At 48.1% G+C, this 18,336-nt stretch overlaps 2 protein-coding genes across 3 annotated transcripts; both read left to right on the forward strand.

Moving 5' to 3' along the window:
- Window positions 1-1,306: 1,306 nt before the first annotated feature.
- LOC144093296 (somatostatin receptor type 5) lies at window positions 1,307-2,601 on the forward strand. The gene has a single exon (XM_077626673.1). It carries the CDS (start codon window positions 1,549-1,551, stop codon window positions 2,521-2,523), a length of 975 nt encoding a protein of 324 aa, XP_077482799.1. The 5' UTR covers window positions 1,307-1,548; the 3' UTR covers window positions 2,524-2,601.
- Window positions 2,602-9,681: 7,080 nt separating this feature from the next.
- Window positions 9,682-13,744, forward strand: LOC144092878 (somatostatin receptor type 2-like). 2 transcript variants are annotated; one of them, XM_077626027.1, is made up of 4 exons: window positions 9,682-9,924; window positions 11,472-11,967; window positions 12,877-13,202; window positions 13,279-13,744. In XM_077626027.1, exons 2-4 carry the CDS (start codon window positions 11,568-11,570, stop codon window positions 13,711-13,713), a joined length of 1,161 nt encoding a protein of 386 aa, XP_077482153.1. In that variant the 5' UTR covers window positions 9,682-9,924; window positions 11,472-11,567; the 3' UTR covers window positions 13,714-13,744. The 2 variants fall into 2 exon arrangements, with proteins under 2 accessions (XP_077482153.1, XP_077482152.1); XM_077626026.1 differs by having other exon boundaries at window positions 11,475-11,967.
- The last annotated feature ends 4,592 nt before the right edge of the window (window positions 13,745-18,336 follow it).

Raw genomic sequence — 18,336 nt, forward strand, 5'->3', positions numbered from 1 at the left:
CTCTTTTGATATTTCCCCTTCACATTAAAACACACAAAAAATAAATAAAGACCAAAAACCTTGAATCAAAATCCAAGACCACTCACAAAAAGAATTAAAAACAGGGGAGACGTTTGGTTTCAATCGAGGATGCCCCATTTATTTTGATTGGGATCAACTGACGCTGTTAATTTATCTATTTGTTGGACAATAAAGACGGAAACGCTGAGTTGTTTTTTTCAAATTGGTGTACAAATCTGAATCCCTCATCCATTACACGTTGGTAGACTCCAATTTCTAATCAAAGTTGCGCTAATGAAGCCATTATTTGCTCCTCCGAGGACCGTTTCACAATCTAAATTACTCAGGTTTCGCCAGCGTGTGGGAATTTTCCTCCCGGGCCGATAAAAGAGACTTTAATCTCCATGTTTGCCTTAGTATTTGTCTGCCGCGGACAAAAGTATGCGAAAAAGAATGCCAGAATGACAGCAAAGTGAAAGATGGCCCGTGAAATATGAAGCGCCTTCACGGTGTTTTGCGGGATGATTAATAGGGACGGGATGTATAGGAGGTGGGCCACATGGCATAAAGTGTTGGCAGCAAAGCCTCCCTCCCTGCCTAATCACGTTCCACTACAAAGGCATTTTTTCTTCTTCAGCAAACTGGAACTAATACTCGTTGCCGGCCGGCCGGGAACCACGGCTCCATAAATCTTCTGATGAATGAGCGCCGAGAGGTGTTAAGTGTCTTTAGGAATCCCATCCTACTCTGGATAAACACTCGCGGCATGGGAAATCATGGGCGGGCTGAGCTATTTGCTGGATTTTAGGCGGGAGGACCCTCCCAGAGGATTTCTGGGCGAGTCGGTGACGACGGGATGGAGCTGGTGGTCCCGAATCTCCTTCCTCTGTCCGTCCGTTTCCTTTGACGCCTAGCTCACGTGTCCTTGTTTCATGACAATAGCCACCCGTGTCAAACGTCACCCCAAGAAAATGAGTGAGAAAACAGACCCGGGGCATTTCTTTTCCCGTGGGGAGATGGAATTGTGCGAAGCGGAGATGCTATCTGCGCGTCTGACCTCCGGTTTTAACGAGGAGCTGGAGGGCTGGACTGCGTGGAGACAGATTGGAGGGGAGGGAGGGCATGTGTGAAGTAAACACAAGTGGTGGGGGAGCAGAAAAAAGGGGAAAAAAAAGTTATGAAAACAAAAGTGTGGGAGCAGATGGGGTTTACCTTGGAAACAAGCATTGCAGCAGAGAACCTGGGGGGGAGGGGCTAAAGCCAAGCTGGACTTTATCACAGACGGTCTCCGGAGACCCATCAACGAGGGGGTGGACGGCTTCCAGGCGCGCACACACCGTGGGGGGAAGACTTATAAAAAGGGCTCCCGGGAGAAAGAGCGGCCAATCCGAGCGTCCGCCCGTCTTGGAGGACTTCGAGCAAGGCCCCCCCAACCCAAAAAGACTCCTCTTCCAGTTCCAGGGCGTGCCGGAGAGCCGCCGAAGCCCGAGCGGGATCCTTTGGCTTTTTCCTCTCCCGTCCGGCGGGCGCGGCGCCATTCGTCCGGCCATGGAAGTGGACATCCAAAACTGGACCCGCGCCGACGAGCGCGCCGACTTGCGCGTGGACGCCTTTGGGGCCACGACGGCCGTCCTCTACCTGGCGGTGTGCGTGGCGGGCTTGGCCGGGAACTGCCTGGTGGCGGCGGCCATCCTGAAGGTGGACAAGATGTCCTCGGCCGCCACGGTGTACATTTTCAACCTGGCGCTGGCCGACGGCCTCTTCATGGTGGGCCTCCCGTTCATCGTCAGCCAGAACTTCCTGAGCCGCTGGCCGTTCGGCGACGCGGCGTGCAGGGCCGTCACCGTCCTGGACGGCCTCAACCAGTTCACCAGCGTCTACTGCCTGACGGTGATGAGCGTGGACCGCTACCTGGCGCTGGCCGACCCGCTGAGGTTCGCCTCGTGGAGGACGCCGCGGCGCGCCAAGGCGGTCTCGGCCCTGATGTGGCTCTGCTCGCTGCTCACCATCCTGCCCATGGCGCTGCGCTTCTCGGCCGAGGGGGGGCTGTGCGTGCCGGACCTCCCGTCCGACGCCTGGCGGCTGGGCGTGCTGTCGTACACCTTCGTCCTGGGCTTCGCCTTGCCCTTCGCCGTCATGAGCGCCTCCTACGCGGCCTTGCTGCGCACGCTGCGACGGCGGCGGCGGGCGGAGAGCCGGCGGCCCGAGCGACAGCTGACCAAGATGGTGGTGGCCGTGGTGCTGGCGTTCGCCGCGTGCTGGCTGCCGTTTTACGCCGTCAACTTCTGCTCGGCCCGTCACGAGGGGCCGGCCTTCGCCCGGGCCTTCGAGCTCTTGGTCTTGCTGTCTTACTCGTGGAGCTGCGCCAACCCGGTCCTCTACGCCTGCTTCTCCGACACCTTCCGCAGGTACTTCCGGGCGCTCCTCTGCCCGGGCGCCAAGTCTCCGCCCGGCGCGCCACGCGACGACGAGCGGCACGACCTGAACGTGACGGAAGTGCAGGACGTCAATGTTTTGGCGTGAAGGGACAGAAACGATGAGTTCAAATGTTTTTTTTTTTCAAAACAATGACCCCTTCCTCAAACGATTCTGTATCGATTCTTGGCGCTCTTATATATCAATAACTTATTGGGTTCTAAAGGGTACACGGTCGATTGGTCGCCGGTCTTTTGGTCGCCCGGAAGGTAAGTGATAATTACCATTTAAATCGTTGCTCAAATTCCCTAAATACAAACTGCGTATTACTTTTTAGTCATACTTAATGCCCTAGTAATTATGAGGCTAAAGAAAAGCTCCAAATTTGCCAGACTTTTATTGTTTTTTGTTGGAGAACTTGTTAAGACCTTGACTGAACTGATGTCGCTTCTTAAAGGGACAGCGCATGTACATCCAAACTCTTCTACACTCACACGTCGGCTCAGTGAAACTGCTCATGGCCATTGTTGGCTTTTATTCATGCGTCGACCGTGTTATTTTACCTTGTTTTGTCGCCGGTCTTTTGGTCGCCGGTCTTTTGGTTACCCGTTGTCGCGGTCGGGGTGACCAAAAGACGGCGACCAATCGACCACACACGGTTCTAAAGTATCACCACCATATTGAAATTGTGTGGAAAAATACCTTATTTCTACACCGACACCATTGTGCACATATCAGTGATTTAAACATTTTTTTTTCAAAAATCTAATTATATCTAAGAAAGAATTATCCTTGGAATTGTATTTGTTGGCATGGCAACTGCTGCTCTCTTAATGATGTCATCAGAAAGATTTGACGTCTTGCGCGCAAAGCCAATTCATGGGCAGGATGTCGCTTTTATTCCTTTGTTTTACAGTAGGTTTTTATTTATGTACAGCACTTTGTTTCAGTTGCAGTTCTTTTTTTTCTATCCATTGTAAGACAGCTGCATTCCAATTGGACATGAAGGAATTTCTAAGACTTTATCTCTATGCCTTCTGGAGGTTCGTCAGACTGCGGTTATTTGTATACTAATGGCTTTCATAAAAACTCTTCTCTTAGTTGTGTCCACTGGGGGCACTCCCTTTAGTTTCCTCTGCCATTATGGCGCATTTTTCCCATTGGCAGCTGGCACCTCAACAGATGAATGCGATGCAGTTGCTCCAGGCGAGAAGACAGAAATTGGACAACTTGGACTTCTTGTCCACGTGCATTTGCATATGTGCGCGTGAGAAATCACTTTTGTTTGCTAATAAGATAAAAACTTCATCTATCTCAAGTGTTTGCTGCAATATTGGAGTACAGTACACTACCTCTACTTACAAACTAAATTGGTTGCAGAAGGGGTTTTGTAACTTGGATTTTTCGTCAGTAGAGACATATTTTACATTTGAATTGGCCGAAATCGTTCTGATCTTTAATCTTACCCACTAGATCCTTCAAAAAATATTGGGACTGGTTTTGACGTCATGATGGGGATGCAGCTTCCTTTTAGCCAATGGATGGCCAGCGAGGTGTTGGGAGATAGCCAATGGGGAAGCAACTTTACCATGACTGTTAAAAATAATAATAATACTGTTACAGGAAGTGTATTTACGTTTCGGGATGTTTGATTGTTTCGTAACATGAATTTTTTTCATATCTTGGGACAAAACTTTCTTTCGTAACCTGAATATTTTGTATGTAGAGGCATAAGTAAGTAGAGGTGCCACTCTACATGTTTTATCAAATAATATTTTGTTGTTTCCTACAGGATGAGACAGAGTCCTAACTTTATGAAAGCCTCGATAGGGTCATAAATGATGAAAAAAAATATTGGAGTGACAATCTATGTTGTTTTGAATGGCAATAATGATGTAAGAATGTTTTCTCGTGTCAAATGAGATGTGATCTTGATTGAAATTTGGCCTAGTAGATTTTGTCCTCTTTGGAAATATTCCCTAAATAAAGCATCCTTATCGTTGTGTATTGCGTCGTACTTTAGTAGATTTCTATAAATGTGACGTGAATAAGATGAACGTTTCTATTCTAATTTCTAACTTCAAATCAAATGCAAAGCAGTACAGAAAATGAATGAATGGATTAAGTTACGGTATAATGAAGTGGGATTTACAAAGAGAAATTTGAGCGCCGCGCAATTAGCTCTGACGTTGATTTGACGCTTGGCCACTAGCCCCAGGACAAATGTACCTCCGCCAAGTGTCTGCGGCATCTTCTCATCAATATTAATAGGTCCTTAATCATGAGTCAAAGGGGAACTCCCCCGTTTGCTCAAAAGAAATGGCGCTAAAATCATATACGTATGGGAAAACAATACAACATTTTTTGGTACGGCAGCTGAACATGTAGTACAACGTTATTTCTTAGAAATCCTGGACCGAGACCACTTGATTTTCACGGCCTTACCGGTAGGTTTTTTAAAATGTTTTATTATATCCGCCTTCATCTACTTGAACGGACGATCATAAAAGATGAGGCCGACAGCTGGAAGTTAATGACGTGTCAAACTTCTCAAATTGGATATCCGGACACATTTTTACGAACGAGCGGCGGCGAGGTCAAACGGGTCAAAAATTCTGCCCGGATGACTTCACATAAATACACTGGGAGACATTTGATGAAAAAAAAAAACGGTGCATTAGCACAAATATGAAGGGACAGTTGGAGAAACGCTTCGTTTTCATCATCCAATCAAATGTTGCGTTTCAATTTGCTCCTCTTTTACTTTCCGACATCTGATTGGACACGTTTTAGAATTTAACCTCCACATTTGACGGTGTGCCGTGGACAGATGGGAGTGGAACCCGCTTGACGTTTGCGTCCTCTGCGCTTATTTAATTTTAATAACTTGGACAGCTGTGTTGCCCTTTTGGACGTACGATAAATGGCATTTTCTGAACTGACGCCAGCTTTTGTCACGGAGATTTAAAAAAATGGACAGTCACAGTCCAGGAACTTAAAATTTCCATGAGAAGATGCTTTCCTGATTGTTCAGGTTTAAATTTTGGCGCAAAAAAGGAGAATTCAAATCCCAACGCAGGCCGGTTTATTGTGTTTTTTGACCTTTCAGCTTTTTTGCTGTATGAAACATGAATTTAAATGTTATTACCTTGGGAAAAACGATGAAGAAGATGCTTTCCGGGAAATCTTTGGAGCATTTCCGGGTCACCATCGAGCAAAGCGTCCCTTAATTGGACGTCCGACTCCGTCAACGGTGGCCAATGAGTTGAAGGAATGCGCTGTCAAATGAGAATTCATAGATCAAGGTCTTGCTAATGAGACATTTCCATCAGGTTCTGGACATTTTTCCATTCATTTCATATTAACAGGAGGGAATTCGGAATTGACTCTTTTGATATTGAAATTGTAAGCGGCCGTCTTTGTCCTGTCGGCGTGGCGCTCGGCAGCCCACTCTTTTTTTTCCCCCGCCGGGAGGGGCACGGCAAGCGTCGGTGTTGCGAGCGAGCGAACGAACGAACGAAGCGATCGGCACTCGGTCTACGAGTCACGCACCTGGGAGCCGCCGCCGCTAATCATCGGCCTTTCTTGGGCACAGCGTGCACACGGGCCCAGAATATGCATGTCATCTATTCTCGTTTTTATTCAATTCTATTGCCTTCCGTCTGGCGCTTTAGGACGGCTATCGTTCCTTGTCGTTTTTTTTCTATTTCGCTTTGCTTTGCCGGTTCGGATTAATTCTCTTTTAGGCATTTTTATCCATATTATTTTCCCTTTTCCAATCCTGCTTTTTCTTGCGACTAAGTAAAAAGCCAAAGAAAAAGAAAAGGAAATTGGCAAGATTCTTTTGTTCATTTGCCACGTAACCGTTATCTCACGAGTGTCGGAAGATAGTAGCTTATGATAGTTAGTCCTTCGTTCAATTTCCCCAAGATAGGCAGGAGGCAGGTTGCTAGCCCACCCACCGTTAAATAAATAAATAAATGAACTCCGACCGTGATTAGGAAGTATTCTGGCTCATCTGTAATTGCAATCATGCTCCTCGCGGATGATTTTAAACAAGCAGGCGTTTGAAATAAATGAGTTGAAAGTGTTTATGATCCAAAGCCTTGTACATAATCTCTTTTTTTCCCCTCCGGCGGCCAAAGAGAAATTTGTTTGTTTTGCTCATGTGCCCCGCGTCTACCATCCTACGGTGATGGACGACCCTCGTGAGAATAATCGAGCGATGGCTTAAACGCTCAAAGGTCAAAAAAAAAGGAAAAGACTGGATTTGACACGGATGTCAGTGTGATGAAATAATGCGTAAAAGGCTGCAAATCTCCAAGGGGGTCAATGCAGATATTTGATTCTGTCAAATAAAAGCGCAGGGGTCATTTTCACGGCCGGACTTTTTATTAAAAAAAAATCGAGGCGAGAATCGTGCTCGTTGACGCGTTTCTCGCAGGGAGGCAGCTCGGTATTGACGTGCCAATAAAATGGCATGGCGATTGGGGCGCGCTAAGAAATTGTGCTGCCAAATCAAATGGGTTCATTAACAGGAGCTGTCCAAAGCCTTTGGAGAGGGAGGGCGGCAGTCGATGAAGATCGAACGGATTCGTCGGGCTAGTCCTAGCCTATCAAAGTCAGAGCTGGGATGTATTGAAATGGCTGTCAAGACCTGAAGATGGACGTCCTCTCATCGGGGTTCTTTGTTTTGGTCCGACGGGATCCTCGGATCAATGGCGGCGTTGGAGGTTAATGTGGCGAGACCGAGGGACGGACGGACAAGCCTTGAAATCGGGGCAAAAAGAAGCCGCTCCGGTTTAGATTTGTGCTATCGTAGCCGTATCTCAAAAAGTTACTGTTTGGCGGTTGTAAAGTCTTGCAAGTGATGATAAACGCCAAGGTGTTGTTCAACGCTGGCTGCCGGGTGGAAAAACAAGTGCAGATATATTTTACGTCTACCCATACTTTTTCATCACGTGGCTTTGAGAGGTTTGTTTGATCCTGCAAGAACCAAAAAAAAAAAAAACGACAACAACAACCTGCATCCAAGGTTTGAAGGACCCGAATATTTGGGGAGGGGCTAAAGCTAGCGAGGTTGTTCATGTTTGGATACTAAAACATCCTTTTTCAGTATGTATCCAAATTCATAAGGACTCACCTTTTATAGGGCACGTGACTATTTTGGATCATTTAGAAAAAAATATGCGTGATTATAATAGGATTTTTTTGTTAAATATTTGTGCGTGAAAGATTTGGAAATCGAGTTAGTCTGAGTTCCACTCAGCTGATTTTGAGGATCTGTCGATACATTGATAAGACCTTGTGCAATGAGTTCAAAAAGCTTTTCAGTCCATTGAATGCTCAAGCACCTTTGGACCGTGAGCCGGTGTGCACACGTGTGTGTGTGTGCGTGTGTGCGTGTGTGCGTGTGTGCGTGTGTGCGTGTGTGCGTGTGTGCGTGTGTGCGTGTGTGCGTGTGTGCGTGTGTGCGTGTGTGCGGTAGCAGGCAAGGCCATCATCTGGAATCAAGGTGCTGCGCTTCAGATAAATCACGTGAAAGTGAACCTTGCGCAAGCAACAATGGTACTGTGAAGATTTGCCAGCGGCGCCATTCTATCAGTCACGCTCCGAGTGGGCCAAGCGGCGTGAAATCCGCGCGAGGCCGCCGGAGAAGGAGCGCTCTCAACACCGGCCACAACCGAAAAAAGAAACACGGGCCCAGACCCCAACCCAGAGCCGCCATGTTTGTCTACGGCATTGCTAGATAACGCAACGATGACTGCGATGAAAAACAACAGCAGTGGTTCAAAGTCAAAATGGCCTTTTCGATCTTTGTTCTGCAGAATCGCCATGTTTGCCGTCTTTTTAGAAATCTGGACGCATTTTACCGGGGAGTGGTTAATTAGCATATGGGTTCTGAGATGGAGGCGATTCAATTCGCGGCTAGCACACTTTCCATATCCGGCTATATTTGAAGCCATTTTGAGGCCACACCTCGACTAATCACTAAAAAGCACTCGATGGCTAAGCCCCGCCCACCCGCCGACTTTAACGACCACGCCTCGGTCCCTTGCGTCTCCACGCAAAGTTTCGCTAAGCGACCGTCGGCGTCGCAAATCGCCGAGAACGGGAGGATGAAATTCTTTATTTTGTCCATTTATCAGATCCCGCGTTAACCTTCCGCCGCCCACGTCCGGGTGAAAGCTTTACGGCTAACTCCCGCCGAGCGTTGACAAATCATAACAACTTTTTACGAGGGAAAGAATCAAGTGTGCTTTCGGGTTTCGGGAAGAAGGGAGTCGCATGCTATGAATTGTGTCTTTCGCAAGCGCCCGTTTGTCTTTTGAAATGACGACTTCCGACCGCCGCTTCAATCCAAAGGCGCAAAATGCTGGCACCTTCTTAATGGCGAGGAGATCAGGGACCTCGCATGAGCAGAACAAATAACCCTGGCAAACGGGCTACTGATTTACTATGGGGCAATCGCTATAAAATGAGCCTTTCAAGATAGCGTTTTGGCTAAAACATCAGGCCGTACTCTGTTCAAACTCTTTTTTTTCTAATACTAAATGAGTGCACACTCACCCGGATGGAAGGTATGATGGTCTCAACCCGCTGTCTGCTCGTGACGTTGCCGGACGGCCAATCCGTTTGCAATGGGAGGGGCGGCAGAAAACGATGACTGGGTGTCTCTCATCTGAATACACATTAAAAAAGAAACAAAAAAGCTATTGAGATATTTTTAAAATCAGTAAAATGCTTGTAGTAGTATATTGTACATATGTCACAGGTGGCTAGCGCAGTTCTGGCGTCGAGGGTTCGATCCCAGTTGGATCCTCGCTGTCAGCAATTTGCACATTCTCCTTGGGCTTGTGTGGGTTTTCTCCGGGTTCCTCCCACATCCCCAAAACAGGGACGCTAGGCTAATTAGCGCTCCAAATTGTCCCGAGCTATGACTGACCGGTCGTTTGTCTCCTTGTGACATGCGATTGGCCAGCCACCGATTTAGCTGGGATGGGCTCCAGCACCCCCATGACTCTGAGGATGGATAAATGGTTCAGAAAATGAATATGCCAGATATGATGCAAATATTTGGACTGCTCCTTCTATATGCAGAGTGCTTTAAAAAAGCTAAAAGCCTTACACACGGATATTGATGAATTTGCCCCCCCCCCGCCGCACCAAACTCCCTGCCCCCATTACTCCCTCTCTAACTATCTACCTCCCTCCCTCCCTCCCTCCCTCCCTTTCTCTCTCCCTTTCTCTCTCCGTCTTCTCACGCGCACCCGTCGCCGTGACGCACTGTCGCTGGGCTCCTCCGCCGAGACTTTTCTTCTCTTAGCTTTTTTTTTTCCCCACAGGTCGCCAGAAAAGCCAGCGACAGAGAAGAAAAAAATTGCCGCTGATGAAAATGACCTGAGAGGCACGCGGGGGTGCCGAGTTCACGCCCGCACAGAGCGGAGCAGGTGTACGGATGGACGCCAGGACACCTCGACGGGATGGAATGACGGCAACAATTTAAAAGTAAGTCTTTTGCCTGGACGCCATAAATAAAGACGGTAGTAGAGAAAGGTTCCATTGAATTAAATGTCACGGATAGGAAATGTCATTTGAATCAATCAAAGAGCTTCCTAATCCAAATTGATCCCGCATATTAAGCCTCGGCGTGTTTAACGTCAAGATCGTGGGGGTGGCCGTTAATTGCACCGTGTTTAATTACCATGTCCTTTGGGAACGATTTGTCGGTGGCTTGCAAAGATTGCAAAGATTGCAAGTGCTCCCCAAATATACATTGTCATAGGCTGGATAATATTTGGGATTTTTCTGAACCGTGGCTTCAAAAAAAAAAAAAAAAGGTCCCATCGTAAATGTTTGGGGGGCTGAAGAGGAGTTCATCAAAATGTCCTTCTAATTGGATCTTGGAAGACACGATTTATTTCATTAGTGGCGCATGAGATGAGCTTGCGCACGGCAATTTATGCGAGCGCGTCGTTCTTCCGCCGGCGGAACGTTCTCGCTTAATTAGATTTTTATTTTCAAATCAATGTTAATGCTCTTTCCTAATTTGGAGGGGACGAGGGGGGAACATTTGCAATCATTAGCAACTGACTTGGATTGGATGTCAATGAAATTTGCAACAACAAAAAATGTTCTTCCTTTGGCCAAGACGCTCCCTCCCACCAACGACTTTATTACCCGTCGACGTCCAATCCATTTGCACTGGGAGTGTGGCAGCAAGTCAAATGGATTGGACTCCTAGCGTCGTCCGTGGCGGCTAGCTAGTGAGCATGTCGACATTTTGTCATAAAAGGAGAAAATCAAAATGAGACGTACGTTTTACTCGTAATCCACAAAATTAGGTAGCGGTACAACAAGGGTTGAACTATTGAATAGAGAGGAGCAACATTGGGAGGAAGTAGTCTGTCAACCGGTACGGCGACCCCTCCTCCCCCCAGGGCTGTTTGTCCCCCTGATCGATTGAATAAACATTTGTCTCGTCTTCGACACCCCCCTCCAACCTGCCTTTTTGCATGAATGCACACAACTATACACACACACGCGCACACGCACAAGCATCGAGCCGCGCCGATACGATTGGTCGCGTCATAACGGGGGAGTTTCTGCTTTGATGCGACGGCCGCAACTCAAGAGGCCACGTAAATCATTTTCCAGATCATCCACTCGTTGAACTCTTTCTGGTGGGATCTTTTTCAAATTGGCTTCGGCGTGGCGCCGATACTCCATCGCCACTAAAATGGCGTCGTCGAGTACCAAGAAACATCAAAATGTCAAGTCAATTAGTTTTTCGCGAGTCGCCATCCCTCCCACATGGAAGGGATTGGGCATGTGCCTGTAATTTAGCCACGGGTCGGAGCGCATATTGGCTGGAGGGGGGAAGAAAATGGTATTTGAGAACCGATGGGCCGCCATTGACAGCGATGGGCGTCGGTTGGTTCGCCGTCGGACCTCCCATTTCGGTTGGATTGATAGAAATGACTTGCAGAAATGAAAAGAACAAGATTTTAGGTGATCAGTCCTACACTTGTTCCCTACTAAGTGACTTTTGTTAGCAGGTACGGCGTTACGTGGACTGCGCGTCTGCGATGTGAGCGCTCCTGGGGAAAAAAAAGCAAGTGGTCAGATTACCCCCCCCACCCCGAGGCGTCATGGCGTCGGATCCGTGGTCCTTCCTCTCGTCCTCGCCCAACCTGAGCGTCCCCGAGCCCCTCCTGTACGACAGCTACCTCCAGGGCAACGGCTCGCCGGCGGAGGCGGAGCTTAACCTGACGGACTTTAACCTGGTGGAGCCCCCCCAGGACAGGACCAGCTCGGTGGTCATCACCTCCATCTACTTTGCCGTGTGCGCCGTGGGGCTGTGCGGCAACGCCCTGGTCATTTACGTCATCCTGTGCTACGCTAAGATGAAGACGGTGACCAACATCTACATCCTCAACATGGCCGTGGCGGACGTCCTGTGCATGATGAGCCTGCCCTTTATCGCCTTGCAGCTGGCGCTGGTGCACTGGCCCTTTGGCGAGGCCCTGTGCCGGGTCATCATGACCGTGGGTAGGTGCCAAAACAGACGCAAAAAAATTAAACGGGATCGAAAAATCGCGACGTTAAAAAGAGACGATTGTTTCGAAAATACATCGTGGGGACGGACGGAGTAGGATTTGTCTCCGATCGGCCACTTGCGTGATGAACGCGCCGCCATTGGATGGGCAATAAGCCCACCCCGCGTTACACATTAAAGTAGAAATGAACTAGGCAACGGACAAAATGGGTAACCGTTAATGGAACATAGGAAGCTAAAAAAGACGACGTGAGCTATTCGAGGTCAGAGTGGGAAAAATAAAAGACATGGGAGAAGTGGGAGGCTGAGCCAAAGCGGGAAAAAGTGCCGCTTATACTCCGGAAGATACGCAAAAAAAACGTGCCGCTTATACTCCGGAAGATACGCAAAAAAGTGCCACTTAAACTCCAGAAGATACGCAATGCTAAGCAGAAGAGTGCCGCTTATTCTCCGGAAGATACACAAAAAAGTGCCGCATATACTCCAGAAGTTACACAAAAAAACGTGCCCCTTATACTCCACAAGATACGCAAAAAAGTGCCGCTTATTCTCCGGAAGATACACAAAAAAGTGCCGCTTATACTCCACAAGATACGCAAAAAAAGTGCCACTTATACTCCAGAAGATACGCAAAAAAGTGCCGCTTATACTCTGGAAGATACGCAACGCAAACCAGGAAAAATTGCCGCCTATACTCCGGAAGATACGCGAAAAAAGTGCCACTTATACTACGGAAGATACGCAAAAAAAGTGTCACTTATACTCCAGAAGATACGCAACGCAAAGCAGAGAAAAGCACCACTTATTCTGCGGAAGATACGCAATGCTCCCTCCCCGCTGTTTTTGCAATGTTTTATGAGTCTTCTTGTTCTTCTCCTCCTCCTCTTCTTCTTCCTCCCGAGACTCTCTGAACCAGTTCACCAGCATCTTCTGCCTGACGGTGATGAGCATGGATCGCTACCTGGCCGTGGTTCACCCCATCAAGTCCACCAAATGGCGCAAGCCGCGCACGGCCAAGCTCATCAACCTGGCGGTGTGGGGCGTGTCCGCCGTGGTCATCCTCCCCACCATGATTTTCAGCGGTCTGAACAAGGTGCCCGTTTGCGGCATCGTGTGGCCCGAGCCCCAGGACATCTACTACACCGCCTTCATATTTTACACCTTCTTGGTGGGCTTCTTCCTGCCCCTGGCCGTCATATGCCTGTGTTACTTGCTCATTATCGTCAAGGTGAGGCGCCATCTTGGCACAAAAAATAATAATAATAATAACAATAATCCTCGCTTCAACCATCTCCCCCACCCAGGTGAAATCGTCGGGCATGCGAGTGGGCTCGGCCAAGCGCAAACGTTCGGAACGCAAGGTGACCCGCATGGTCTCCATCGTGGTGGCCGTCTTCGTCCTGTGCTGGCTGCCCTTCTACGTCTTCAACGTGACCTCGGTGACCGGCTCCATCCGCCCCACGTCGGCCATGAAGAGCACCTTCGACTTCGTGGTGGTGCTGGGCTACGCCAACAGCTGCGCCAACCCCGTCCTCTACGCCTTCCTGGCCGACAACTTCAAGAAGAGTTTCCAGAAGGCGCTACGTCTCAAGAAGGTGGCCGGCCTGGACGAGATGGAACGCAGCGACAGCAGGCAGGTCGAGCGCAGCAGGGCGCTCAACAACGCCCTGATGGCCAACGCCAACTTGGAGGCGCACGACGCCGCGCTGCTCAACGGGGAGCTGCAGACCAGCATTTGAGGGCGTGACGGACGAGACGGATGGGACGAGATGGACGGGATGAGATGAGCCCGCCCCGACTCAAATGGAAAGTACTATTTCGCAACGGCGGCAAGGTACGTTGACCCGGGCCGACGAGCGCGCCTGCGGATGAGGCGACCTTATCTCGTTGACCCCGAACGTAACGCGCGACATGGCTGACGTCAGGTTGGATCTGGACCAAGGGTGACCAGACTTTTTCTCTCCACCTTTCGGACAAATCCAACCATGAACTCGAAATTGTTCCTTACATGAGGTTGATTGTTAGTGAAACACCATCCCAATTAAAATGGATTTGATGGGTCGTGAAGGAGGAGCAGAAGCAAAAATGTTTTTTCAATCAAAATACAGAAATGAGTCAAAGACTGAACACGTTAGCTTTTGAGTCCGGTCTACGTGACAAACGCCATCTAGTGTTAAAGCGAGGCAATGCGGGCAGAACTTCAGCTTCTCCTGCACGCCGTCTCCTCATTGGCCAATAAGAAGTGGCTGGCAACCGGTTTGGACATGGCCATCTATAGGAGACCCAATTGGGCTGGAACGACGCCGCAATGCTAGCGGTGACTTTAGCGCTTCATGTCTTGCGAGCGATAGACCGCCGCTCGTGGGAGGCGTCGGCAAACATTGGGCGCCACGCTGAGGAAGCCAAACACATTAGCCCAAGACGGCTGGGCGACTTTCAAAAGATAAAAACGCAAATGTCGAGAAAATAAACAAGAGATAATGGTGCGCGGTAATGATCTGTTACTTCTTTGGAAGAAGCCAACGGCCAAGCCGGCTCTTGTTATTTCCCCAACCAACGACAAAGGACTGGCGGGCGGCCGACCCCTAAACGCTTCGGAAAGAAAGGGGGCGAGCCGGTTCCGTTGGAAACGGCTCGCGCTTGTAAATACGAACGCCGTCGTGGCCGGGCCAAAAGGTCGGTCCGATGTTTGTTTGTGTCTGTTGTTAGCATGTCTGTGGAAGCTTTCGCTGTGTGCTTGACATTTTGCGCAATCCTGAAGAGGAGCGCCTGTCTGCACTTAACCCCGCCCCCCCATTAGCAGAGCCTCCACGTTTCAGCAAACCGCGACCGATATTTGTCTCCCGATAGCCTTTCCCACACGCGGCTACGTGCTATTCTTACGCGTATGGCATTTATCGGGGCTAGGGAACCCGTGGCTCGACAGCCGTACGTGGCTCGTTTGACGAGTGCTGACCCGTGAGCTCAAATTTGGTAGGAAAGCAGAGTCCCGAACGCACCCATCGGAGCGTCGCGTCGGCACTTAAACCGCGTTTTGAGCCCTCCACCTCTAAATTGTGTCTGGCAGCCAAGTGATATTTCAGGATTTTTCAATAAAAGATAGCTGAATGACCGACGGGTCCGTAATTTATCACGGGTATCTTTTGGAATTGGGCCCGTTTTGCACTCCGGGAGGCTACATCGGGGCTCGGCGGCCTCGGTGGGAATAGTAAGCGCTGACACGTTTGCATAATAACGTCGGCATGGTGACAAACGAGGGTCGGCCTCGGTCGGATGCGTCATTCCAATGCCAAATCCCTTTTCACTGGATGTTCAACAACGAACGCAACAGGTCCAACAATTTACAAAGATCAACATTTTACAGTTGAAAGCCTTTCTCTATCCATTTTTCTACTTGGACTTTCTTCTTGCGGGCCAACTTCCTTTAAAATGACTGTCATTTGTGGACTAGAAAGCGCCGCTGACGGCAAGCCACGCCCAGCAAATTGGACCAAAAAAATAGCTAGCGGAGGGAAAAGCATCGTTCGGGAAAATACAAACAAATTTTCCCCGTACGTGGTGGACTGAGTCTGTCACGTGATTCTAAAATAAAAGGCAAAGGGTTTCACGGGATGAATGATGTGGGCTATTGAAGGTTTTCACTGTATTTTTCCATTTACTCAATGTGCCTTGTAAGCTAGCTCATCATTTAAGCACCATTGTTTCTCAAAGGCCGTGAGAAAATGTCCTCCTATTTGTCATTTCCCTGGATTCAATTGCTCATGCTTGTGATTTAACGTAAGAATTTGTGATGACGTCGTATAGAATACCCTTGATTGTATTGACACGATATTATGTCGTTTTCTGTGATTAAAACACAAGACGCCCATTCTTCTCATGGTGGATTTTTGGTGCACTATTTGATAAAGAAGAGTGACAATTACTAGAATTGACGAGCACTTAAAAAATGCAGATGATGCACAATATATATATACGTTTTAATGTCTAGTTTGCAACTTTTTGGCCCTAGCCAAGATGTTTGCCATCCAGGCACCTACTGAAAACGTTTTTGTTTTTATTTGAAAGAGCTATTATTGTACCGCCATTGTTTTGTCTTTACGAGCGCCTCTATTTCCCTCCACACTATAGTAGAAGAGAAAGCGCTCTGACCGTGAACGCGACATCGCCCACTATGTTTCTCGCTCGCTCCCGACGAAATTAAAAGCCTCAGATGTATAGTTTCATCCTGGTCGTCATGGACACGCACGCACGTTCGCGCATCGACTTTAACATATCGATTCATAGCACCGCCTGCGTTCTATCGAGCACCTGTTGAAAGCTCACCAAGACCAAGCAAGAAAGATAATCAGCCGGCGGCCCGAGGAGAACAAATACGTCCCAAACGAATCAAACGCTACTTTGTCGGCCTCCATTCGGGATGAAAGAAGAGAAGCGGTTGGTTCCGAAAGCACGACGGAGCCCATGTCCCAAAAGTGCAAAGTGGAAGAGCGTATTCTGTTTGATCCGGCCCAGATGCCCATGTGGCGGCCCCAAAAAGGGGGAAAAAAGAAGATAGCGTGTGATCAAGAGGAGATGCTCAGCGTGTAGTTTTGGCGTGCTTTGATCTCACATGCAAAAGCTTGATGAATGCCAAGGTTTTCGGGGACACGCTCCATTTACAACCTCAATATCACATTTTGGACAGGGAGGAACAACATATTAAGAAAGAGTGCTTTCATTAAAGCATCTCCAGAAGAACGGAAAGTGGACTGCTTTAAGCGATGCTACAATCAAGGATTTATACATTTAAGGGCATTCAATTCACAGCATCGGCTTGTTTCGCAACAATTAATGAAGGTGATGAAGAAAAGGCCAAAGCTTCCTCTTCGTAAGGCATATTGAGGTGATTTACAATATCCGTATGAAGACTTGACAAGAATTTAAAAGGAGTAGCGTTCCGAACAATACCGCCATCTGCTGGTCAAACGTATGCATGACGAGCCCCGGAGGGCCCCTAACCAGTCTGCCATACAGGCTGTTTTCCATACATCTCCATCCCGATGATTTGATTTGTTGGTGGAGAAAGACATGGAAAACAGACTAGATAGGGGAAAAAAGTGTTTCTAATTACAATTACGATCTGCGATTCAATGACCGTTTCCCGTTTGCTGTCAAGACCAAAACCAAACAGTCGCTGCACACTTTCTGGTCGGTCCAACCTACAGAACCTCTCTCTCATTTGCACATCTCCCTAGATGAGTCATCGTCATTTTGCATTCCTCCATTTATCATCCTCCACTTGACATTCGCAACATTTTGTTTTAGAAGCCTTTGGGTGACAAAGTCCATTTTGAGTCGGTTATTACTGTGACTTGATTTGGACTTATTATCACCAGGGATAGATTATACGTGATTTGGAGGAGCTATGACTCATCGTTTTCTTCCACAGTGAAGAAAAACGGTGCAATTTTGCCCAAAATGTGCCTCTTATATAAATCCTTCAAAAAACGGGAATGGGAACGGTCCCGATACGATACGTCTCCTTGCGATGAGGAAGCGAAGCTTATATGGCCCATATGGCTATCATAAAACAGTTTTAGGGGAAAACAATAATAATAATAATAATAATAATAATAATAATAATAATAATAATGTAGCATGAATGTCTTAAAACTCACCAGAAAAAAATGCCGAACCGCCTCTTTTTATTTGCCTCATGCGTTTGTTTACATGTGCTAGCATTAGCTATATTTGTAAAAACTGCCTGACATACAACAAACTGCTCATAAGAGTGTGTTTTTTTTGTATGAAATGTATCATAGAAAACCCACTGATAGCTCGTCTTTTAAAATATCGTGAAGTTGCAGTTGGTTCTTACCTTTCTTCTCTCGCAGGTTCGCCGAGGAGACAAAAGTTGCTTGTCCAAGTCACTTCATCCCGCCCAAATGCCTCTGTCCAGTCACCCTTGGACACCTTTTTCTTTTTGTAGAAAGTTTATTAAATAAAATTAACAAATAGCTCGTGTGTTAAACGACGACGAAGATACAACGGGTCCTTACCTTTCTTCTCTCCTAGCTAGTCGAACCGAGCGGAGCCGAACCAAGCCGAACCGCTTTGTTTTGACTTTGTTTTTGTTTCGTGTGCTATAGATTTAACGGTACATGCTACAGTGAGACAGCAGCAGGCGAATCAATCCAGGGCGACCCCGAAGCCACGCCCAGAGCAGGGCCACAGCGGCAGGTGGCAATCAGGAGCCTCTCGGGCGCCTTCCAAATGACGTCATCACTTCAGCGCCATGACAAGATGCCCAGATGCCACACCCACTTCCCCTGTGGACACCAAAACACGCGTCACATCTCCAGATGGGAGAAACGTCATAATAC

The sequence above is a fragment of the Stigmatopora argus genome, chromosome 18 (genome assembly GCF_051989625.1).
Source record: "Stigmatopora argus isolate UIUO_Sarg chromosome 18, RoL_Sarg_1.0, whole genome shotgun sequence".
Classification (NCBI taxonomy): domain Eukaryota; kingdom Metazoa; phylum Chordata; class Actinopteri; order Syngnathiformes; family Syngnathidae; genus Stigmatopora; species Stigmatopora argus.